At 47.4% G+C, this 25,157-nt stretch overlaps 2 protein-coding genes across 2 annotated transcripts; both read right to left on the bottom strand.

Annotated features, from left to right (window-relative positions):
- Nucleotides 1-5,558: 5,558 nt before the first annotated feature.
- Nucleotides 5,559-15,290, bottom strand: Nlrp4 (NLR family pyrin domain containing 4). The gene is made up of 9 exons (XM_048369001.1): nt 14,955-15,290; nt 12,599-14,168; nt 11,303-11,464; nt 10,508-10,675; nt 10,082-10,246; nt 9,022-9,192; nt 7,731-7,901; nt 6,828-6,998; nt 5,559-5,667 (listed from the first exon to the last, which is right to left on the bottom strand). The coding sequence occupies exons 1-9, from the start codon at nt 15,232-15,234 to the stop codon at nt 5,559-5,561; spliced, it is 2,967 nt and encodes a 988-aa protein (XP_048224958.1). The 5' UTR covers nt 15,235-15,290.
- Nucleotides 15,291-20,918: 5,628 nt separating this feature from the next.
- On the bottom strand, nt 20,919-24,886 carry LOC125368143 (vomeronasal type-1 receptor 3-like). The gene is made up of 2 exons (XM_048369000.1): nt 24,833-24,886; nt 20,919-22,153 (listed from the first exon to the last, which is right to left on the bottom strand). Exons 1-2 carry the CDS (start codon nt 24,884-24,886, stop codon nt 21,257-21,259), a joined length of 951 nt encoding a protein of 316 aa, XP_048224957.1. The 3' UTR covers nt 20,919-21,256.
- Between the last annotated feature and the right edge of the window lie 271 nt (nt 24,887-25,157).

Raw genomic sequence — 25,157 nt, 5'->3', positions numbered from 1 at the left:
GCCAACCTCACCCAGCCAGTGCCCTCCGAGCCTGCGGTCCTGCCGCGTGCCCAGTGCGCGTCACCTTGGTTCCTCAAAGGGTCTCTGTCCTGTGGAAAGCCTGGGGACCCACCAAACATTTAGGGGGTGTTTAGCACCAAATCCCACATTGTGAGTTTTTAATTCTTTGTGCTTCCTTGTTGGGGAGCAGGCAAGCAGTAAAACTGAGCCTTTGTGAAAGGTTTAGTTAAAAGAAGCAAAAAAAGTAGGGGCAGGCAGGTAAAATAATTAAGCTAAAATCTAGAAAAGATGTGGCCAAGTAGAAGCTTATTTAAAGTCATCAGATTCAGCAGTGGGGTGTGTGTGCACGCTTGTGTGAGTGTTGGTGCTGGGGCTTGAATTCGGGGTCTCCAGCTCTCAGCTTATTTGCTCAAGGCTTGACTAAGCCATGCCCACAGCCCTTCATTGGGTGTTCTGTTTTTGAGACTCCTTCTTACTATGTCCTGGCAGCCTTGAACTTCAGAACCTCCTACCTCAGCCTCCCAAATCAGCTAGGATTACAGATGTGGGCCACCATGCCTGGTTGAAAGTCAGCTTCTCTTTTTCTTTTTGGTGCCAGTCCTAGGACTTGAACTGAAGGCCTGGACACTGTTCCTGAGCTTTTCCATTCAAGGCTGGCGCTTTACCCACACACCTTGAATCACAGCCCCACTTCTAGCTTTTGGCTGGTTAATTGGAGATGAGAGGCTCACAGACTTTCCTGCTGGGGCTTGGCTTTGAACCATGATTCTCAAATCTCAGCCTCCCCAGTTGTTAGGATTACAGGCATGAGCCACCGGCACCAAACAAAAGCCAGCATTTCCTCACCATTGTCTGCTTTCTCCTGCCAGTAGCTAGCTTGGTTTTTCTGGCTACACCTGCCCTAGCTAACCTAGAGCTCTGAACGCCAGGGTCTACAATATTTCACTCAGGTCTTTGGGTTTTGCCTGCCCGGCCAGTCTCTGCTCTCAGCCTCTCAGAGCTTGAAGAAATGGAAGGAACGGGGGACAGAGGCAGCAAGGCTGACTTGCAGTAGAGGCTATGCCACTCTTCTGGGTGGACCCCAAGGTCTTTTCCTGAAACTAACTATAGGAAAATAGAATCCAAATACTAGATAGGAAAGGGGGGAACAAATACAACTCACCCTCTAATTAGGTTTCGAGGGTCCTTCTGATCAAATAAATCATCTCCCAAAGCAGGGCGAGAAAGACTTGGTTTGTTCCACCTCAAAACCCTTATAGGCCAGGAGAACCAGGGACACGTGTGCCCTGCCTTCCCATTGGCCCGGCAGGCACAGGATGGGAAGCATTTGGGGTTCGTGGGCACTTACAGGTGCTTCCAATTCATGAGGAATCAAACCTTAGAAAAGCACCTGCCTAAGCCATATGCAGAAAACTCAAAGTAGACCCAAGCCTATCACCATGCGCCAAGATCAACTCAAAATGGATCAAGGACCTCAATATCAGACCTGAATCCTTGAAACTACTGAAGGACACTAGAATTTATAGGCACAGGAAGGAACTTCCTGAATATAGTCCCAGGGGCACAACAAATAGGGGAAAGACTTGACAAATGGGACTACTACAAATTAAAAAGTTTCTGCACAGCTAAGGACATAGCCACCAAAATAGAAAGACAGCCAACGATATGGGAAAGGATATTTACCAGCACAGCAACAGACAAAGGAAGGCCTAATATCTGTCATCTACAGAGAACTCAAAAATTAAGCCCCTCCAAGCCCAATAAACCTATTAGGAAATGGGCAAAGGAGCTAAAGGGAGACTTCACAAGACAAGATATAAAAATGGCAAAGAAACACATGAGGAAATGCTAAACATCCCTGGTAGTAAAGGAAATGCAAATAAAAACAACCCTGAGGGCTGGGGATATGGCCTAGTGGCAAGAGTGCTTGTCTCCCATACATGAAGCCCTGGGTTCAATTCCCCAGCACCACATATACAGAAAATGGCCACAAGTGGTGCTGTGACTCAAGTGGCAGAGTGCTGGCCTTGAGCAAAAAGAAGCCAGGGACAGTGCTGAGGCCCTGAGTCCAAGCCTAAGGACTGGCCAAAAACAAAAAACAAAAAACCTGAGAAGCTCCAGGAAAATGGAGTAATTAACTATCCAGCACCTGCCAGGCTTGCTACTATGCTTCAAGCTAGCAAAACCAACCTCCACATCTCACCCATAAATCTAGACAGGAGGCAGAAGCCCTCTCTGGCCACTGAGTGTGGGTGGGTGAGGACCCTGGGGGTGATGGATAAGGCCACAACTCTACTTCAGGCTTTTTGTTGGTTTACTGGAAATAAAAGCCTCACAGACTTTCCTGCCTAGGCTGGCTTTGAACTACAGTCCTCAGATCTCAAGTAGCTAGGATGACAGGTGTGAGCCCCTGGCACAAAGCTGATTCTCAAATTCCCACTTCTTGGGGCTGGGGATATAGCCTAGTGGCAAGAGTGCTTGCCTCATACATGAGGCCCTGGGTTCAATTCCCCAGCACCACATATACAGAAAACGGCCAGAAGTGGCGCTGTGGCTCAAGTGGCAGAGTGCTAGCCTTGAGCAAAAAGAAGCCAGGGACAGTGCTCAGGCCCTGAGTCCAAGCCCCAGGACTGGCCAAAAAAAACAAAAACAAAAAACCCTGAGATACCACCTCACCCCAGTTAGAATGGCCTATACTCTGAACTCAGGCAACAACAAATGCTGGAGGGGGTGCGGGGAAAAGAGGAACCCTTCTCCATTGTTGGTGGGAGTGCAAATTAGTACAACCACTTTGGAGAACAGTATGGAGGTTTCTCAAAAAGCTCAATATAGACCTACCCTATGACCCAGCCATACCACTCCTAGGCATCTATCCTAAACAGCAAACCCCAAGATATCAAAAAGACATTTGTACTTCCATGTTTATCATGGCACAATTCACAATAGCCAAAATATGGAAACAACCCAGATGCCCCTCCACAGACGAATGGATCCAAAAAATATGGTACTTATACACAATGGAATACTACATAGCAATTACGAATGGTGAAATATTGTTATTCGCAGGGAAATGGTCAGAACTCGAACAAATAATGTTGAGCCGAGACAAGCCTAGAACACAGAAAACAAAGGGGCATGATCTCCCTGATATATGACTGTTAACAAAGGGAGATGGAGAGACAGTAGAGACCAAGTCTGTGAAACCAAAAACTGCTTGTCAAATAGTATTCCCCACAGGATTGGGGCAGCGACCCAACAGTATATAACTAAAACCAAACAATTACTCATATAAAGGTCAAAAATTGACCTCTCAGGGGAATACAATAGCTCAAAAGCCATGTTTGTACGTTCATATAAGACTACTGTCGACATATGGTCTAATATCGACATTACATTTAAAGCCCTAGGCGAACTTTGTTGGGCGTGGCCACGTGGCTACTGTATATGTTCTTGATACATTGTATATTGTATATATGTCTACCTGACCTAGAGAAGGGATAGAAAAACAGGGCTTAAGATATCACAAGAAATGTACACACTGCCCTACTATGTAACTGTACCTTTTTTGCACAACACCTTGTCAAAAATTTGTGTTCAATTAATAAATAAATTAAATTTTAAAAAAGAAAAAAGGAAAGAAAAGCACCTGCCTGAAGAGATTCCTACACTCTTAGAGGCCTCCCCTCCCCTAGGAAGCATCTAGAACTCCCGAGGATAATTGTATGCAGGTTTCAGCATCCCCTGGGTGGTCTCGCAATAGGCACTGTCAATGGGGTTGGAGAGAGAGGGAGACAGGCAGAAGGTTGGGGGATAGGCTGGCCTAGTTTTTATTTCAAATTACAACTGTAGTACACATTTGTGTGGGAGGCAGAGCTAGAGGGATCAAGGTTTGAGACTAACCTGACCAAAAAGTTAATGAGCCCCTACCTCAAGAACAAGCTGGGTGTGATGGAGCTTGTTTGTAATTGAGCTGGCTGTGATAGTGCATGTCCTTAATCTCAGCTGTTCAGAAGGGGACAGCAAGAGGATCATGGTCTAAGGACAGCCTGGGCAAAAAAGAAAAGAAAAAAACATGAGCTCAGCACCAGTGTTCACTCCTGTCATCCTAGCTACTCAGGAGGCTGAGATCCCAGGATCACAGTTCAAAGCCAGGTGGGGCAAAAAAAAAAAAAAAAAAAAAGACTGTTATCTCCAATTAACCACTCAAAAACCCTGAGTGGAGCTGTGGCTCAAAGTGGTAAAGCACTAGCCTTGAGCAAAAGAACTCAAGGACAGTGGCCAGGCCCTGAGTTCAAGCCTCATGACCAACCAAACAACATGAGAAATAATGAAAGCAAAGAGAACTGGAACATGGCTCACGTGGCCATTGCTTGCCAAACAAGCGTGAGGCCCCAACCCCCAGTACTGAGAGATTAAAACAAAATTCACAAATAGTTCAAGGGAAAACCTCATCAGATTACCAACTTCTATCAAGTTTCCATTAACTCTTTATGATGGAGTTCCAGCAAATGTTCATGTAGGGTTTTAGAATCCACACAGGATCCCATGGTCCCATCTAAGCCTCCAAATATCAGGGATGACAGGTGAGCCACTACTCCTGGCCCAATAGGAAGCCTTTGAACCCAATCATTTGTAAGAGCTGATGTGTTTCACATCACCCAGAGGGAACTTGCAATCCACAGAACAACTTGAGTGTTCTCTTCATCCCTGTTTTCTCACTGTTAAGGAAAGTAGCATGGGGCTGGGAATATGGCCTAGTGGTAGAGTGCTTGCCTCGCATACATGAAGCCCTGGGTTCAATTCCTCAGCACCACATATATAGAAAAAGCCAGAAGTGGTGCTGTGGCTCAAGTGGTAGAGTGCTGGCCTTGGCAAAAAGAAGCCAGGGACAGTGCTCAGGCCCTGAGTTCAGGCCCCAGGACTGGGGGGGGGGGGGAGGGGGGGAAAGCATGCCGGGGAAGCTGTCCTCCACTGCTGCTGCTGGGGCCCAAGCAAAGGCAGACGACACAGGTTTGGTGGTCTGTGGTGCCAGGTGGAGGGAATTCGAGTGATTTGCAAGAGATGAAAAAGAGCCTGTTAGACTACTAAGAGAACAGGAAGAAGGCACACAATCGGACCACCATTGCCACACTCTCCACACGGCCAGCACCTGGCAGGTGCATGTGGAAAGAGCCTTTCCGTCCCCCCTCCCCCCACTTCTCAGTCACTCCCAAGTAGCAAATCCCATCAACAGCTTCCCAAAGCACATCAAGATACAACACTTTATTGGGGGGTTAAAATGCCATTGTGAGAAAGGATAGGAATGGTATCATGAACATCGTTCAGTGGCCTCGGAATACATAAAAAACCCACACCCATATCCACTTGTTCAGGACCACAGAATCCACTGAAATCACATCCACTTAGGTAACAGGTTTGAGGGGGGCACCAGGAAAGCCACTTGGGTTGGGGTGGCAGCCACTTGTAACTTTCTGAGCCAATGGGTGAAGAGCCCCACCCAGCCCAAGTGTTCTCCAATCAGGAGGCTCCTCTGCTGCTGGGGTAGATCTGGCCACACCCTAGAGCATCTTCCTCTTCAAACAATTCTTAATGGCCAGTTCAGGGTTTCTCTCTGCCTCCGTCCACAGAAGGACCTGTGATTCTTCATCTAAGTCATCTTTGTTCATCCTGCAACAATCCAGAGGGGAAAGGGCTATGACAAATTCAGTTTCAGGTTTGTTTTTCTGCATGCCCTATTTCTGCATAATTTGTTCCCAGGATGAGTCTAGGAGAACCCGCTGTGGGCCGCGTGGTGTGCCAGCTCTCCTCTCCCTCCTCATAGAAAAAGGTCCTGTGCTTTGCCCTTTTCAGGGGTGTAAAATCTGCCAACCAAATGGGACTGATTTCAAGATGCTAATTTTTTTTTTAGTGCCACTGAGGCCACACACTTGTAGGGGTGTGAGTGCATGGTGGGGGGGAACTACCACTTAAGCCCAGCTTAAAATGACAGGTGTGTGCCACTGCACCCAGCTATGAGTCGAGATGAGGTATCACAAACTATACTGCATGAGCTTGCCTCTCAATCAGCCATCCTCCTATTCTTAGCCTCCTGAGTAGCTGATTATAGATGTAACTACTGGTGCCTGGCTCAGAGGCTCAGTTTAAGATGGGGTGACGTCCCGACTAACCCACTGTAAATTAGAAATATTTTTAAAGTCACAAGTGCAATTAAGTCATGAAACACCACACCTGCCTTGTATCTGAGAGGAGATCTTGCTAACTTTTGCCCAAGAGGCTCAAACCATGATCTTTCCACCTCCTTGGTAGCTGTGATTACAGGCGTGAACCACTATCCTTGAGGGTGCTCTATCTGTGAGCTATAGCCCCAGCCCTATTTTGTAATAAATAATATCTCATGTACTGAAGGAGAAAATAGTAATTGTGTGGATATACCTTTTCATCATTGTCAAATCAAAAAATCCTAACTCGGAGCTGTTTGCATGGATAGAATTATATTTTCAAACATTATGGAGCTTAATTTGAGTTATAGAAGTAACACGTGACACCAGTATTGACCACTGGGGTTTTATTCCTCAGTACCACATCAACAGAAAAGGCTGGAAGTGGCGCTGTAGCTCAAGTGGTAGAGTGCGAGCCTTGAGCAAAAAGAAGCCAGGAACAGTGCTCAGGCTGTAGGACTGGCAAAAAAAAAAATAACCACCCTGAGAAAGGGCAGATCATTTGTGTTTTAAGTGGGGTGAGATTGTCCTGTCCAGAGAAGCTGCCCACCCCAGGAACCCACTTAAGCCCCACAAGTCCCCCCACCAGCAGCCCAACCCCCAACTCACCAGAGCACCCTCAGGGGGCACTCTGGGTGATTTAGGGCCTCGCATAGCAGAGTCACCCCAATGGAGTCCAGGTTGTTGGCTATCAAGTTTAGTTCCTCCAGCTTCTTGCTGTGGGTGAGAGCGGAATACAGGTCCTCACAACAGGCGCTGGTTAACTCACACCCATGCAAGCTGGAACACAAGCACAGAGTAAGTGTGGCCCTATCTCTCCCCCAACCCTGTGAGCCCATAGCCCCTCTTAGGACAGCAGGGTCCCCCTGTGGTGGGCTGGGCAGCACAGCACATTCTCTACAACTGGGTCTGCAGCCCCAGCCCAATGGAAACCAGGCTTGAGTCTATACCCTACATGCTGTGAATACTTCTTGAGCTCTTGAAGCATGAGGTGAATGTGGCCCCCACAAAAAAAGTTCCTATATGGAAGTCCTTATCCCTCGTCCCTCAGAATGTTACAGGGTTGCTGCAGAGGCAATTAAGTTGAAACAAGGGTGTCAGGGTGGATGGATCCTGTTCTGGTGTAACAGGTATCCTTTTTAAAAACAGGAAATGTATTGAGGTGGGTTTTTTTGGTTTTTTGTGGGGAGGGGGCACAGGAATGGAAGGGGGAAGGATGAGCAAATGCGGTCATGGTATTCAACATACACTATGTAAAAACTGAACTGTGAAATTTGTGGGCAGGGACGGAGAAAAGGGGAGAAAAGGGTAACATTGTCTCACCCCCCCCCCCAATTATACTCGTTACCTGACTTATGGAATGTAACTCCTTTGTACAATTCCTCAAAAAAGGAAATTTAAAGCTGGGCCTGGTGGTGCACGCCTGTGATCCCAGTGCTCTGGGAGGCAGCCTCCCCCCCCCCCCCCCGCCGCCGGGCATCTCCCATGAAGACAGAGATGTGGCACACCCACCCAAGGTTCTTCAAGCTACTGCTGGGATGTGTCAGAGCTTCAAACAGCAGCTTGGCACCGGCGTCCCCCACGTCGTTGCCCCCCATCTGCAGATTCCTCAGGTGCTGGCTATGGGTGAGGACTGGAACAAGGTAACGGCAGCCATGGGCGGACAAGCCACACTCCATTATGCTGCAAGAGGTCAGGTGGGGTGAGACAGAGACCCGTGCTTCCATAAGCCGCCACGGCCCCAGCGAGGCCCAGAGCCACCATGGCTCTGACCCACGTGAGCCATACGTTCACTGATATGTGCAAGCCCACAAGAAAGGCTTCACATCTTAATCCTTACCTAAGAGCAAGAGTAAGATGTACTCTTATGTAAAAGGTTTCATTATGACACTTTTATACAAGCACATCATGTACTGTGATCATTAATATTCACCCCTCTGCTATGCTTTGTGTTTGTGTCAGTACCAGGACTGAACTCAAAGCCTGGGTGCTGTTCCTGAGCTTTTTCACACAAGGCTGGTGCTTCTTCTAGGCATGAGCCACCAGTACCTAGATTATACTGCTTTGTTGTTTTGCTTTCTTGTTCATTTGCTGGAGACAGGATCTTACCCTGCAGCGCCAGCTGGCCTGGAACTTGTTATATAGCCCAGGCTGGCCCTGATCCTGCTACCTCCACTTCCTGAGTCCTGAGATTACAGGCATGCATTACCATACCCACCTTTTAATCTGTAAAACTATGGAGAGTGAGGCCTTCCATTTTATTTTTTATTCTTTAGATGTTTTGTAGTTATTTTTGGCTTCCTATAAATTCCATACATGTTTTAAAGCTTACTTTTCCAGCTCAGCTCAACAAAACAAAAGTGTTTCATTTCTACTGGTGTTTCCTCAGAATCGGTGTCGATAGCCTTGTTGCCTTCTTTTCTCACAAAAATTCTCAAATGTACTTCTGGGTCCCTATATCCATGTTTTTACCTAACCTTCCACCAGCAAGTCTGCTTCTATCTTTCGGTGTAACACAATTTCCTCCTCTTGTGGCACACATGTTAAAGTCTTAGCTAGTCATAGACATCTACTAGGCCCTGTGCTAGCCCTACTGTGGCCCAGTCTTGTATGTCACCCCACACACATACACTGTGTGACCACAGGCCATCCACTAAACCTTTGACCCAGGCACCAAGGTACCAGCCTGCTCTGATAAACAGCTCCACGGGATGTGTGTTGGGTAGAAGGACACATAGTGAGGACACGCTGACCTTCCTGGACAGATGGGCTCAGCCTCAGCCCTGACCACAGGGAAACCTACCACAGAGTCCTCAGCATGCACTGCGGGAGCCGCAGGGCCTCACAGAGAATCTCCAGGCCTTCGTCTTTCAGGTTGTTCAAGCTCAGGTCCAGATAACTTAGGGTTTTGCTGTTCATAAGAACCTCAGAGAGAGATGGACAGCATTGCTCACTGAGGTAGCAGCCACTTAGCCTGCAGGACAGAGGGGGGACATGGAGGGGTAAACTCTGCAGGGCCTCCTGAAACTCACACCAAGTGGAACACTTCCGTTGAAGGTAGTGGCTCACACCTGTAATCCTAGCACTCTGGAGGCTGAGATCTGAGAATCACAGTTCAAAGCCAGCCTAGGCAGAAAAATCGTGAGGTTTTTTTTTTTTTTATCTCCAATTAACCAGTAAAAAGCCAAAAAGTGGGGGCATGGCTGAAGTGGTAGAGCACTAGACTTCAGTGAAAAGGCCAAGCAAAAGCACAAATCCCTGAGTTCAAGCCCAGGACCGACACAACAGTCAACTGGTGAGGTTCAGGCCAGCCTAGGCCTCATGGCAGGCCCAAGGCCAGTTGTCCAGGACCACAGACATGGAGGACAGGACAGGACATGGAGGACAGGACAATGGCAGGCCTCTAGGTGTGCTCTGACTTGTTTTCTCCTCCCTCCTCCCGGAGAAGGATGGAGAGAGAACTGAGAACTTACTTCAGGGGGTGCAGAGGCTTGAGGCCCACAGAGCCCGGGGCTGACCTCTGATCCTCCGTTCCACTGCAGTTCTCCCTGGCATCCACCGCAGCCCCTCCCAGCGTCCACCTCAGCCCTCCCCAGAGTCCACCATGACCCCCATCCACTGCCCCCCATCCACCTCAGCCCTCCCCAGCATCCACCATGGCCCCATCCACTGCCCCCCATCCACCGTGGCCCTCCTCAGCGTCCACCATGCCCTGGTGTCCATTGCGGCCCCCCTCCACCCGGCGTCCACTGCGGCCCCGCCCAGCATCCACCGTGACCCTTCCCAGCATCCACAAGCCCCGCCCCCCCCCCCCCCCCCGCACTGCGGCCCTCCCAGCATCCACCTTCTTGCTGCTTATTCACCCTAGGTAGCAGAGGATGACCTCGGGGCGGCACAGGGTTGCGCACAGGGGGTTCACACCAGCCTCCAGGTAATTGCAGGTCAGGCTCAGATGCGTCAGCTTCTTTCTGATCAGAACTGGGGCGAGGGCATTGCAGTCAAAGGAGGAGAGGTTGCAGTCCTCCAAGCTGGAGACAGGAAAGGAAGGAGAGGGAAAGAGGGAGGGAGGGGTCAGAATATCTAGAATCCACAGAAGCTCAATGGAACAATCTTCAAAAGTGGCCAAGCCTATCAAGACATTAACTTCCATGGTCCATGATTTGTGTGTCAGGAGGCAGAATTTGCACACAGGTAATATATGGATGTTAGAAAACAGAACAGAGGTGCAGGAGAGAGCTCCACACACACACACCCCCAGTGGGCAGGGCCTGGCATGGGTACAGACTCACTACAGCTTTTCGATGTTGCATGTTGGGTGGTTCAGGGCTTCACAGAACAGTTGCACGTCCTTGCTGGACAGCTCCGTGCTGCTGATGCTCAAGTATTTAAGATTTGGGTTGGAAACAAATATTTCAAAGAAAAGATGGGTCTCAAATCTTAAGTCCACCCCCTTCATCCTGAAAAGTGGAGGAAAGTGCTGATGAGTTTCATCTAACAAAGCCTGAAAGCACGGCTGAGGACAGGGCCTGGACCATCTCTTACAAACTAGAATCAACCCAAATGCTATAATTTCACAATCTAATTGCTAGCTTGGTAGTTGTTGGCCCATAGGGACACAGGGAACTATTTAAAAACCATAGTGGGGTTGGGGATATGCCTAGTGGCAAGAGTGCTTGCCTCGTATACATGAGACCCTGGGTTCAATTCCCCTGCACCACATATACAGAAAATGGCCAGAAGTGGCGCCATAACTCAAGTGGCAGAGTGCTAGCCTTGAGCAAAAAGAAGTCAGGGACAGTGCTCAGGCCCTGAGTCCAAGCCCCAGGACTGGCCAAAAATAACCAAAACCATAGCCATCATCCTGCTAGAGGAAATTACTGAATCTTGATCACAGAGCCAGGCTCCCCAGCTTTCTGCCATATCCTGGAAAGCTCCCCACTGCAAAGAACAGCCTGCAGCAGCCCTCAGTGATGCTGAGTGTGAGATTCTACTCAGAACTGAGAGAGCTTGCAGACCATCGCCACTGGAAGCCAGCAGTAAGACTATGTGCAGGACCAGTAGGGCCACATGGGTGTTGAGCTTACTCAAGGGTTTCGAGGAGACAGGTGGGCTGCTTCAGGTGGCCATACAAGGCCACATACGCTGACTCACTCAGGATGCTGTCTTTCATCTGGAAATTGTAGAGGCATGCATTTTTCGCAAGTACCGAGCATATTTGGTACCAGCAGCCAAGACTGGACTTATACCTGTTGTGGTGGAGAAAAGAAAGCCTCCTGCGGTTAAGGAAGTCACCTCCAGCCATCCACAGCACAGAAGAATAAGGGGCTGGGAATGTGGCTTAGTGGTAGAGTGCTTGCCTAGCATGCACAAAGTCCTGTGTTTGATTCCTTAGTACCACATAAACAGAAAAGTCAGAAGTGGTGTGTGCGGGCTGGGGATATAGCCTAGTGGCAAGAGTGCCTGCCTCGGATACACGAGGCCCTAGGTTCGATTCCCCAGCACCACATATACAGAAAACGGCCAGAAGCGGCGCTGTGGCTCAAGTGGCAGAGTGCTAGCCTTGAGCGGGAAGAAGCCAGGGACAGTGCTCAGGCCCTGAGTCCAAGGCCCAGGACTGGCCAAAAAAAAAAAAAGAAGTGGTGTGTGGTTCAAGTGGTAGAGCAAAAGAAGCTCAGGGATAGTGCCCAGGCCCTAAGTTCCAGCCCCCATACTGGCTAAATAAATAAATAAATAAACCAACCAACCAACCAACCAACCAGTCAGGTGTTGGTGCTTCATGCTTATTACCCCAGCTACTTAGGAGGCGGAGATCTGGAGGATTGCTGTTTGAAGCCAGTTTGGATAGAGAAATCCAAGAGACTCTTTAGCTTCAGTTAAGTATCAGAAAGCTGGAACTAAAGGCATAGCTCAAGTGGCCAAGTGTCTACCTCGCATGAAATTGCTGAGTGAGAGGACAAGGCCACTTGAGTTCAAGCCACAGTGCTAGAAAGTGTGTGGCTGGCTCAGGTGTGTAATCCTAGCTACTCAAGAGGCTGAAATCTGAGGATCACAGTTCAAAGTCAGCCCTGGCAGAAAAATTTGTGAGACTTACCTCCAATTAACCAACAAAAAAAGCCAGAAGTGGAGCTATGGCTTCAGTAGTAGAGTGCTAGCCTTGAGTGATAAAGCTAAATGACAGAACTCAGGCCCTGAGTTCAAGCCCCATACTCACTCTCTCCCCCTCCTCCTCCTCTCTCTCCCTCTCCCTCCCTCTCTCTCTCTCATACACATACACACACACACACACCCCAGGTGAGGGTCTGGCCTAACCATGTCCCCACTTAACACCCACTGAGTATATGGCCAGACTCAAAACAGGAAAGAAAGCCAGAAGGACTCACACAGGCCGGTTCTGTTTCTTTCCCCAGATATCTTGTATGGAGAGACAAAAGTTCTTCAAGCTACTACAGAATTTTAAGCAGTACGAGGAGACGGTCAAGTCTAGATTGTCCTCAATTAAACAGTCCACTTCCTTGAAGGGCTCCAACACCTGCCTCGCAAAAATGTCATTCTGCATCTCAAACAGACAGTAAGCCAGCTTCAAGAAGTCCATCTGACTCTGGAGATCTTCATCTTCACTGACTTTCCTCAGGCACTGCTGACACCGCTGCTTCACCTCCTGGCAGTATTGGAAGCCAAAAAATGCATGCAGCTTCTCTTGCTCCTTTTCATGTAAAAGGCCAACAAGGAAACACCCCAGAAAAATCCAGGTTTTTTTATTTCCCTTTAAATAGGTCATCAGGAGCTCCTCTACACGGGCCACAGCGGGGTGAGGGTGCTCACTGGGGTCCTTGAGCACATAAAACAAGGCAGCACAGAACTCTTGGACAGATAAGTGGAAGAAGGTGTAGTAGTCCTCAAGCTCCTTGTCCCTGAGCAGGAGCTTGGCTTCGAGCAATGTAGGAATGTCTGGGACAGCAATCCCGTTTCTCCACAGCATGTCCTCGGGAAACACAAATGTGTTGGTCCACATGCCCTCTACAGCCAGAGCGCACAGGCCCTGCAGCTGAGCTAGGCCTTGCCAACTGGGACGATGGGTGCCCTTGGGGGTGAACACTTGAAAGATGAAGGTGGTGTACAGGGCAGTGGTACACCGGCAGGCATCGGCCAGCTCTCGCCCCCTTTCCATCTCCTGTTTCAGGCATGTGCACACAAGCCAGCAGAGCAGTGGGACTTCGCACAGGTGGGAGATCTGTTCATTCTCCTGGACCATATTGAAGGCCTGCATGGCCTGCCACCAGTTGGAGAATAGGGATGAAAAATAGAGCTTCTTACTCTGGTCATCGAACCCCAGGACTGACCGCACCTGGAGACCCTTCAACTTTTCCTCTAGCTCCTCTGAGAGGTCATGTGTGGTGGCAATGATCAGAGAGGATTGTGGGAACATTTTCTTCCTCAGTAAACTATTCACAAGTATGTGGACAGGCTTTTGCTCCGTCCAGTCACTGCACAGCTCTGATTCAGGCTGGTCCAAGTCACAATTTAGTTTTTCAAGGCTGTCAATGATGAACAAGATTCTCTCTGGCTGGGCTGTGATCTCCATGCTGGGGAGAGAGGACTGGTACCATTCTCTGCAGATGAGGTCAGCCAGGCTTGTGGCAGGAAGCTTTTTCAGTTCTCTACAGCAGAAATAGAAGACATAGGAAAATTGGTCCTGTCCAAGGAGGCCACCTGACCAGGCCAGAGTTAACTTCATTAGAAGAATTGTCTTCCCAATTCCTGGGATCCCTTTGATGACCACCGTACGTGAATGTTCCTCAGTGGCCGTTGGCTTCAGAAGCAAGTCAAAATATTCACGTTCTTCCCGAGTGATTTTCTGGTGAAAGACCTCAGCCACCTCTGTGATGGCTTCTCTGCGCCACCTGTAGCTGAGCTTCTCCTTTATGTGAGCTCGATACTTCGTTGTGTGGCCTGAGTTTGCCAGCATCGGAAAAAAGAAAAATGCACAAATTATCAAAAGTCAAAGAAAGGGCTGGGGATATAGCCTAGTGGCAAGAGTGCCTGCCTCGGATACACGAGGCCTAGGTTCGATTCCCCAGCACCACATATACAAAAAATGGCCAGAAGCGGCGCTGTGGCGCAGGTGGCGGAGTGCTAGCCTTGAGCGGGAAGAAGCCAGGGACAGTGCTCAGGCCCTGAGTACAAGGCCCAGGACTGGCCAAAAAAAAAAAAAAAGTCAAAGAAATCTATGTGTTTTCAACAATGGCCAGCCACCAGCCTGTGTCTATCAGTAGTATCAGCCGAACTTGGGGACGTTCTTATTTCACAGGGGAAGCACAGCAAAGCTGAGCGGTCATGACTGAGGCTGTGTCCACAAAGTCTAAACCGTCAATGCTGGCATTACTTAGGCCCTCTACAGCAAAATTGCCAACTCCTCCACAGATAGACACACACACACACAGTACTACCTGTAACCACCTGTACTAAATAGAACCCATGGTAGAGAACAACTCCCACCTACACTGAACCACCTATAATCACCTGCGTTAAATACAACCCTTGATAGAGAATAATACCCACCTGTAACCATAACCACCTGTAACTAAGTGAAGTTGTTTCCTACACACAACGATAATAGATTCCCATAGGAAATACCATCTGATCCCACAACAGAAAGCTGTGGAGGCCACTGACCAAACCGACCATGTGATCCTGGTTATGAGCAGCTTTGTTCCCCTGAACCCCAGAGGCCCTCACCAGTGCACTCTCTCAAGGCCTTCTCACAGAGATCCCTCCTGTTGATTTTGTGGAAGATCCTGCAGGTCACGTTCCAGGCCTGCGGTCCCTCATAGTACTTGGTGAGCAAGTTGGCCAGGCGTTGCCTTGATGCTCTCTTCACCTCAGACCAGGGAATTTGCTTCAGCCCAAGTTCCTCAGTCTCCTGCTTGAGGAGCTCCTTGAATTTCACCAGTTCCTTCTTGCTGAGCTCCTCTAGGTACCACATAAGGCCAAAGTCAAAAAAGAAAGATGACGCCATTTCATCCAGAGAAGAGCAGTCTTCAGAGAGTCAGCTACCAGGAACAAGACATCAATGGAACCTATGGGGGGGGGGGGGCGGGAAATCATGGTAGCATCAAGTGATTGAAGCCCCAGTACTGGCACAAGGAAGTAATGAATGGTGCTGGAAAAACTGAAGTTCCAGATTAAAACAAAAAATCAAAACTGGGGCTGGGAAATGTGGCTTAGTGGTAGAGTGCTTGAAGCCCTGGGTTTAATTCCTCAGCACCACAAAAACAGAAAAAGCTGCAAGTGGCTCTGTGGCTCACATGTCAGAGTGCTAGCCTTGAGCAAAAAGAAGCCAGGGACAGTGCTCAGGCCCTGAGTCCCAAGTCCCAGGACTGGAAAAAATTAAACCTAGACAAAGACCTCACCTCTTACACATAAATAATAAAGCCAGGTGAAGGTTGGAGGAGGATCCAGGCACAGTGGCTCATGTCTGTAATCCTAACTACTTAGAAGGCTGAGATTGCAAAGTTTCTGTTTAGAACCATCCTGGGAAAAACGTTCAATGAACCACCCCCATCATCAGTACCTGGGTGTGGTGATATTCATTTTTACCCCGGCTAACATGGGAGGCTGAGACTGGAGGACTGTGGTTCCAGGCTAGCCTGGGCCAAAAATGTTTATGAGCCCACATCTCAATAGAAGAACTTGGGCCATGGTGCCAGGTCTTTGTCACCTAAAATAGGATCGTAGGCTAGGTGATCCTGGGCAAAAAGCAAGATCCTTGTCTTAAAACACCCAGAGCTGAAGGGAATGAAGGTGTGACTCAAGGCTCTAAGCACACAGTTGGTAGTTAGTGGTTGGTTAGTGGGGTGGTTGGTTGGCGATACATGTCATTCCATGCCTTCCAACTACCAAACTCTGGTCTCTGACTTAAATCATGTGGCACTCTCGTCTGTCTCCACCTGCTCCGAGGCATGAGTCATTAGAGTAAGGTCCCCCAACCCTATGTACAACCTCATCTTAGCCAAGTAACTCTACAGCAACTTACCAGTGCCACATTCTAAGATACCAGGGGTCAGAACTTCAACATATTAGTGTAGAAAGCACAGTTCAGTCCTTAGCAAGTACAAAACCCAACTTCCATTGGTCTAGAAAGACTCTGTATAAACTTCCTCTTTTCCTTCAATCCTAGGGATCGAACTCACAACCCAGTGCTTGCTAGGCAGGTGCTCTACTGCTCAAGCCACACCTTCTGTACTTTATATACTTTATAAGTTAAAGTCAATGCACTATAAAAGTAAATGACTCCTTGATGTATGATACCCTAGACTTGCAGTATCAAAAGTCTTTCTGCCCCTTAGGTCAGATAACAAGCTCACAATGCTTAGGGTGAACTGACTTTGAAGAGAGTGAATGCCTTCTTGCCTTCTCTGTCTCTCTGTGTTCAGGTCCCTGAATCGAATGGAAAAACACCTATCCTCTAATTTCCCAAGTCCCTGACTGTGAAGATACCTTACAGTTGTTATTTTCTGAGACAGTACCTCCATACTTCTCATATCGGCCAGGCATAGATGACAAGCCCCTATGGTTCAAATTCACTGGCTTTAGAACAGGGAGCTTTACTGTGGTTGAGCAGGAGCAAGCTCCTAGGATTTAGTGTAGTAGTATTTTCCTACAAACAAGGGGCTAACCATCAGCACTGCAAATTGTTAAAAGTCAAAATAAGTCACTTGTTAAAAGTCAAAATAAGCCTGCACCGGTGGTTCACACCTGTCATCCTAGCTACTCAGGAGGCAGAGATCTCAAGATGGTGGCTCAAAGTCAGCCTGGGCAGGAAAGCCCATGAAACCTCTTTTATCTCCAATAAACTACTCAGGAAAAGCCAGAAGTGATGCTGTGGCTCAAGTGGTAGAGTACTAGCCTTGAGCACCAAAAAAAAAAAAAAAAAAAAAAAAAAAAACCTCAGGGATAGCACCCAGCCCTGAGTTCAAGCCCCAGGACTGCTCCCCGCCCCCACCAAAAAAAAAAAAAGTCAAAATATTGGGCCAAGGAGGAAGGATGCAACAAACTCTTTCTGGTTGGTCAAGAAAGGAGGTGGACAAGGGGGAGAAAATGAAGAGCCCAGGTAACATGGGACACAGACACAGAGTGGAGACAAGGGGGCCTGACTCACCACTCCAGGCCTCCTGTTGGGTCCTTAATGCACAGCAGGTAGAAGGGGAAGAAATAGTCTTTAGTGCCATTTGATTGGTCAGTGAATCTCTCCATTCTCATAGGCTGGGAAGACTGGGGCAGGATTTCTGAAACTCAAAGCTCATTGGCTCAGAGGCCTCCTAGAAAAGAGACACAGAGGGGATGGGATTCTTCCCCTGATTGGGTGTTAGTCCACTTCTTTTCTCCTTGTGTCCTGCAAAGAGCAAATGACTCACCCCAAATGATTAATTTGGGGGCCTAGGAGATAACTCTTAAGTGTTCAACTCCTCCACCTTCAGCTGGATTCAATGTGTTGCCGTCAAATTTCTGCTGTCACTGTCTGGTGTGGAAGAGGAGCCCGGGAGTATTGGCTGCTGTGTCCTCAGGTGTGAAGTCATCTAGCAAAATGTTCCCTCTGCCTCAGCCAACACGCCGCAATCACGGCCGACTCGGACCTTAATCAAGAACACTCCTGTTCCAGGAGGTGTACAATTTTTTATGTGTGGTCCTCAGGCGTGAACTCAAGGCCTGGGCATTGTCCCTGAGTTTTTTCACTCAAGGGTGGTGCTCTACTACTTGAGCCACAGCTCCACTTCTGGCTTTTTGCTGGTTCATTGGAGATAAGAGTCTCACAGACTTTCCTGCCTGGGCTGGCTTCAAATGGTGATCCTCAGATCTCAGTCTCCTGAGTAGCTTAGATTACAGGTGTGAGCCAACGGCACCCAGCTGAGGCAGTGTCCTTTTACAACCCCACCCTTGCTTCCTCCTTCCAAGTACTCTTATTACATCAATTGTGAAATATTCTGTGCATTTGAATGAGTGAAAACAGCATTGTGAGAAAAGTAAGGAATGCAAGGAAGAACTCATACACCACCATGTTTGCTGTAAAACTAGTCCAAGACTTTGCATATCTAGCCCAAACTCCAGGACCACTCCACCCCAACAAGTTGCCTCTGAAGTGAACTTTATGTTATGGAGTAAATTTCATTCCCACCTAATTTTCTTGTTCCTTTTTCTCATTGAAATATTGTTTCCTAGAAAAGGCATGTTTCAGCATGGCGCCAGTGGCTCATGCCTATAATCCTAGCTACTCAAGAGGCTGAGATCTGAGGATCATGGTTTGAAGCCAGCCTGGGCAGGAAAGTCCATGAAACTCTTATATCCAATAAACTACTCAGAAAAAAAACTGAAGTGGTGCTGTGGCTCAAGTGATAGAGTGCTAGCCTTAAGCAAAAGAAGCTCAGGGATAGTGCCCAGACCCTGAGTTCAAGCCCCAGGACGCTCAAAAAAAAAAAAAAAAAAAAAAAAAAAAAAAAAAAAAAAAAAAACCAAGGTATGATTCCTGTTCTGTTCTTAAATTTGACTTAATATGATTCTATCAAGTCAATTTTTTGCTGGTATGCATTTATATTAATTCCAATGTAATTCTAGGGACGGCCTGTGGTTGATGGATTCTCAATGTTTGCTAATCTAATTTTAAAAAATCTGCTGTGGATAGTTCTTCATTCATGAGGCTGTTGGACCACTTGAGCAGAAGGAACTGACCCACAGGTGGTTTCACCAAATACACGAGCGTCAGGTTCAAGTTAGTATCCCTGACAAGAGCACATTACCAGAATATTGTTGAGGCTTTCCAGACATTCCTGGGGGGCGGGGGAAGCATTTTATCCTTGATTTTCATTTGCTAATGCAGGGTTATCAATACAATTGAATGGGATTTTCTTCCTCCTTTTCACAAGCCCCTCCCCCTCTTTTACCTCTTTCGGGAAATTGCTTTTCATTGTTTTGATCATTTCTTTTCTTCTCTTTCTTTTCTTTTCTTTTTCTGGTCCTGGGGCCTGAACTCAGGGCCTGGTGCTGTCCCTGAGCCTCTTTGTACTCAAAGCTAACACTTTACCACTTGAGCCACAGTGCCACTTCCAGCTATTATTGGCAATAATAGGCTCATGGACTTGCCTGCCCAGGTTGGCTTCGAACCTTGATCCTTGTATCTCAGCTTCCTGAATTGTTAGGATTACAGGTGTGAGCCACCAGCACCTGGTTATTAGTTCTTTGTGTGGTACTATAGAATCAAACCCAGGGCCTCATGCATGCTAGACAAACACTCTACCACTAAGCCACATTCCCAGCCCAGTTTTGCTTTCTTTTTTTTTTCCTCATGTGTAGAAGCATTTGGCATATTCCAATCGATAAGTGGCCTGGCCACTTATGTATAAGATACCCACCCTCTCCAAGTTTATTGTTTGCAGTTTTCTTTCATCTATAGAAGTCATTTGCTCACCATGTTTTATTTTATTTTATTTATTTATTTTATTTTTATTTTATTTTATTTTATTTTATTTTTTTGGCCAGTCCTGGGCCTTGGACTCAGGGCCTGAGCACCTTCCCTGGCTTCTTCCTGCTCAAGGCTAGCACTCTGCCACCTGAGCACAGCGCCCCTTCTGGCCGTTTTCCATATATGTGGTGCTAAAGAATCGAACCGAGAGCTTCATGTGTAGGAGGCAAGCACTCTTGCCACTGGGCCATATTCCCAGCCACCATGTTTTATTTTTAATAAATAAAGACTAATAAGGATTACTTTATGGTTTGTAAACTTACTTATAAATTTTTGTGCCAGTCCTTGGGCTTGAACTCAGAACTTCACACTCTCCCTTAGCGTTTTTCCCAGTTTCTTCATTTAGTTTTCCTTAATGAGCAACACATCCTCGGGACCTCAACATGGACATCTCTCCTCTGCTTGTGTGAAGTACCCAGGCACTGAAGAGCAGGTATGGCAGCCCTGTTCTTAGGATTGCATTGCTAAACTCAAGAGCATTTGATCTCAGTTTGGGGAGTTTTGAGAATGGCAGTAGCACCCTGTTCCCAGGCTCAGCTTCCAGGGCTTTTTCACAGAAATGCTAAGGTTCTGGATATGTGACAGTGCACCCGGCTGGACTTTTTTTGCCTTTGAGTCTCTTTTTTTTTTTGCCAGTCCTGGGCCTTGAACTCAGGGCCTGAGCACTGTCCCTGGCTTCTTTTTGCTCAAGGCTAGCACTCTGCCACTTGAGCCACAGCCACTTCTGGCCGTTTTCTATATATGTGGTGCTGGGGAATCGAACCCTGGGCTTCATGTATACGAGGCAAGCATTCTTGCCACTAGGCCAGATTCCTAGCCCTTGAGTCTCTTTCTTTCAAACAAAAATTGAGGGCTGGGATGTAGCTCAGTGGCAAAGCGCTTGCCTAGCAAGTGCAACGTCCTGGGTTCGATCCCCAGTACCAAAAAAGAAAACACAGGGGCTGGGGATATAGCCTAGTGGCAAGAGTGCCTGCCTCGGATACACGAGGCCCTAGGTTCGATTCCCCAGCACCACATATACAGAAAACGGCCAGAAGCGGCGCTGTGGCTCAAGTGGCAGAGTGCTAGCCTTGAGCAAACAGAAGCCAGGGACAGTGCTCAGGCCCTGAGTCCAAGGCCCAGGACTGGCCAAAAAAAAAAAAAAAAGAAAACACAAAAAAATACAGTTAAAAAAAACCCAATCAAACAAAAATTGATATGGATTGAATTGACTCTTGTGCAAACTTTTGGAAGGCACAAATGTGGAAACTTTTCAGCTACTACTAAAGAAAGGATATTCTTTCATGTTTCTCCTCAGTAGATCAGAAGGCTTTGATCTCCAGTCATACTAGAGATTTTTTTTTTTTCTGAGCTTAACATTTCATCTACTGACCATCAGAATTGTCTGGGAGGCACTGGGAATCAGTTTGACCTTCTAAGCTCATTGCTGATTTTTATGTAAAATATTGATACTCTGTGAATGGTTATTAAACACAGCCACCATCTTCCACATGTTTTGGTATACACCTAGGATTTTGTTAACCATTCAAAATCTGAAAGTAGGCATTCTAGGGTCTCGAAGGAGGAGAAGTACAGGAGAAATTGTAGGAAAACACACATGTAAAATGCAAGACACATTCAACACCCACAGGCTAAACCTCATATAAACAGTGATATAAAACGTAAAAGCAGAGTCAACCACATAAAAAAGAACGAAAGTGACTACCAGCAACAAGACAGTGTAGGCTGCCCTGGTCTCTGGGGAGCCTCTGTGGCGGTGGCTGGAGGTGTGAATTTGCTGCTGTCGCTTTTGGTGTCTATACAGGAGCAGAATTGTGGACCCACAAGCCCAGCACATGATGCCAATAAATATGGCATTTGAGACAAACAACAAGAAAACATAGCCCAAAATACCACCCTGGGATGAGCAGAACCATGGATCATGGGGATGGGTATGGTTGAGCTTGTCCTGTGGACCTGTGATTTTCATGGGAACAAAGACACTTACTAGGGCACTGTATGCCCAGCAGGTGCAGCAAGAATGGCTGGTGAGCCCCAGGACATGTCTCCTGATTGTCATCATTCTTCCCGTACTCACAGGGATCAGAGTGACTGCCTGGTAGGTGCTCAGAACAGAGGTGGAGCACAGTACAGTAACGTGAGCAGCATGGTGAATGAAATAGACCACTTGACATCCAAGAGCAGACAGAGGACATCTCGTAACAAAAGCCACCATGATGGGAGGAATCCCAGTAGAGAGAAGACAGACATTGGCTATGGCCAGGTGACAGAAAATCACTTGTGTGGGCTTCGGTCTAGAGCCAAGCAGGATGGGAGACACATTATGGAAGAAGAGAATGACATTGGCCATATTCCCAACTACGATCTGGAAAAGCAAGATGCAGGTCACAGCCATGTCCACTGCGGTGCTCAGGGCTTGGTTCTGAGAGATGTGAAAAAGGTGGCAGCTTGGCCTAGGTTGGAGAGCTTTTTCTTAAATTGTCTGGCCTTGTGGAAGAAGATTTAGGGACTCCTGAAAATGGAGATGTGTTAGAGTCAGTCTAACATGGGGGCCGTCCCACTGATACCCATTACAGGGTTCATATTCATAACTTTGCATCCTTCTTTTTTTCTGATTCATTCGTGTGTGTGTGTGTGTGTGTGTGTGTGTGTGTGTGTGTGTGTGTGTGATTGAGGAATTGAACCCAGGCCTCATGCATGCTAGGCAAGCACTCTACCACTAGGCCACATTCCCAGCCCTACAGTCTTCTACTTATTTTCATGACAAGAATCACCACCAAACTGTAACATCTATGTGCTTGAGAGCCTTCTTCAAAGACATGGCTGAAATAGAAGAGATGTTTGAAAAGGACTGTGAGTAATCACATCAGGAAAGGGCATGCAAGATGGTGTGTTGTGAAGCTCTTGTGTTCCCAGTCCTCTCAAGTCCATGTGACTGAAAATTTAAAGTTAGCAAACTGGTTTGATCCTACAATGACAGGGTCAACATTTTGAATGTCATGACCTTAAAGAATCAGAGACTCTGGAAACAAATACCATTGAGGGGGGGGGACAGTTTATGAGGTTGAAAAACTAATTTTGGCTTATCTAGCCATTTTTCTTTGGTCCATTTACTTTTTAAACACTTGTGTTTTTTTATTATATGATCTATATAATTAAGAACTATAATAATTCTTATATATAATGCATAATATATTGTATCCCAATGTATGTTAGATATTTATATTTTACCTATTATGTTATATAATATATTGTTATGTTAATATATATATATATAAGTGGGCTTGATTGTAGTATTTCCACCATATCTGCATGCAGCATTCAGTAGAGTTGGTAACTCTCAGAATACATAAGGTAACCCTTTCACTTTTTCTAATTCTAATTAACACGCCTATCAAGTTCACAAAATTCTTAACAATTTTCTGGATCTCCCCTTGTGAGGCTCTAAGAACAATGCTGGAGTCCCTCACAGTCTACGCTGCACAGATCTTATTGTTCTATGAGTCTAGACTTTCCTTTCCTGCTCCCCCCTCCCTTCTGTGTGTGGCTATGCCCAGTGGACACCACAGGTTAAATAAGGATCCACTCCCCTTTAAGGACTTGATGCCTTTAGCCAGAGCAAGTCCTTTTCCTATTTGCCCCCAAGGATCAGTGCGCTGTAGAAGTGACACAGTCCAATCCTTGTTTGAAATCTCTTCTCCTTTGTCAGTGTCAAAGATCTGTCTGATTCTTTGATCCTGAATTTTACTAACAAAAACAGGCTAGTTACCAGGACTCCCAATTATCTCCTAAAATAGAGCTTCCCAGGAACTTTGGGAGAGAGGGAGACAGTTCTTTAAGAAATAATAAGAGACTTGCTCATTTGGGGAGGAGTGAAAGCCTCAGAGGGAACCATTCTTCTTTTCCTGTAACATCCAGCATGGCCACATGCAAACACTGGAATGAGTTTGGTGGAAAAAGTTCCAAGTCATAGAAATACCTTCCTCTGGGAAATGCCGTTTCCTGCCTCCTTCTGCTCCCTCAATCTGGTCACACTGAGTTGATTTCTGCTTCCTATCTCTCCATTCCAGGAGAGGAGGGTCACCTGTCTCTCCTGTTCTCCAAGCACAGAGCATTTCACCTGTTCAGCTTCACCTTGTAATCATTTTCCCCACAAATTGAAGGTTTACTTTGTTTCCTTTCCAAAATCTTTTTTCTTTAAATCTCTCCTCATACACCTACGGACATGAGAAGGTTCTGCTGTTCTCCTTTTCAGTCTGTGCACGCTCAGCCCAGAGCCCTGTGTCTAGCCACTGTTTCTCCTCCGGGCACCACTGCTGTCCTTTTGCCTCCATCTCTAAGAACAGCAGGAAGGAGATATGGGAACTGGGCAGACCCCCATCCTTTTTTTTTTTTTTTTGGCCAGTCCTGGGCCTTGGACTCAGGGCCTGAGCACTGTCCCTGGCTTCTTCCTGCTCAAGGCTAGCACTCTGCCACTTGAGCCACAGCGCCGCTTCTGGCCGTTTTCTGTATATGTGGTGCTGGGGAATCGAACCTAGGGCCTCGTGTATCCGAGGCAGGCACTCTTGCCACTAGGCTATATCCCCAGCCCCGACCCCCATCCTTTTTGCACTGGGGCTCCCTGGGGCTTCACTGATGCTTTAGTGTGCCCCAAGAACCCCAGAGAACCTTCAATGGCAAAAGACCTGACTTGGATTTCATGCACAGCAAGAGTTCCTCAAACTCACATAAACCCTTCAAGATTGAGAAGCTGATAGATAGCCAAACCAGCTTCCAGTGAGATACAGCAGTGCATTCGATGGGGCCTGAAAAGCTCTTTCATACAGACTTTTCTCAGCCTCCCCAATGCCACCCCCCCAAACTACTGCTTCTCAGTACCCCTTGGTATGGGTTTTCTGTTTCCCATGTCCTCATTGGTAAGAGATGGGGGTTCTGATGCATTCTGCAGTCTGGAGACTTGCCTGAAGAGTACTTGCTCCAGTCACCCCAGCAATCATCAGTTCACGCTGCAGGAGGACATGCCTGCCCCTGCCCTGTGTGCCCCCCCGACCCCATTCCCTCACCCTGAAGGGGCACCACCATCACTAGCACACAAACTCACCTCTGAGAGTCGCGGGCCTGCAGTGCCAGAATGCATATCCTGATCCTGATCCATTTCTGAGAATACACTTTGCTGTCATAAAAGGGGGAAAAAAGAAAGCTAGGTATGTCTGACTCTTCCCTGAGGACTTGCTGTTTATTCAGTTTCTGTAAATAAGAGTGCAGGCAATTCCCTGCAAGCCTCGGGAACTCCTTCTCCTGGTGCTGGTGAAGGAGGACGGTGCCCTCTCCTCATGGTCAGCACAGGCATCAGAGCTGACCTAGAGCCCTGTGAGGGGAGAACATAGAAGTTCTGTCTAGTGAGTGGTGGGCCAGGGAGCTGAGTT

This window comes from Perognathus longimembris, chromosome 20 (genome assembly GCF_023159225.1).
Source record: "Perognathus longimembris pacificus isolate PPM17 chromosome 20, ASM2315922v1, whole genome shotgun sequence".
Taxonomy (NCBI): Eukaryota; Metazoa; Chordata; class Mammalia; order Rodentia; family Heteromyidae; genus Perognathus; species Perognathus longimembris.
The sequence above is the reverse complement of the archived record's forward strand: the minus strand, read 5'-3'. Positions and strand labels throughout refer to the sequence as shown.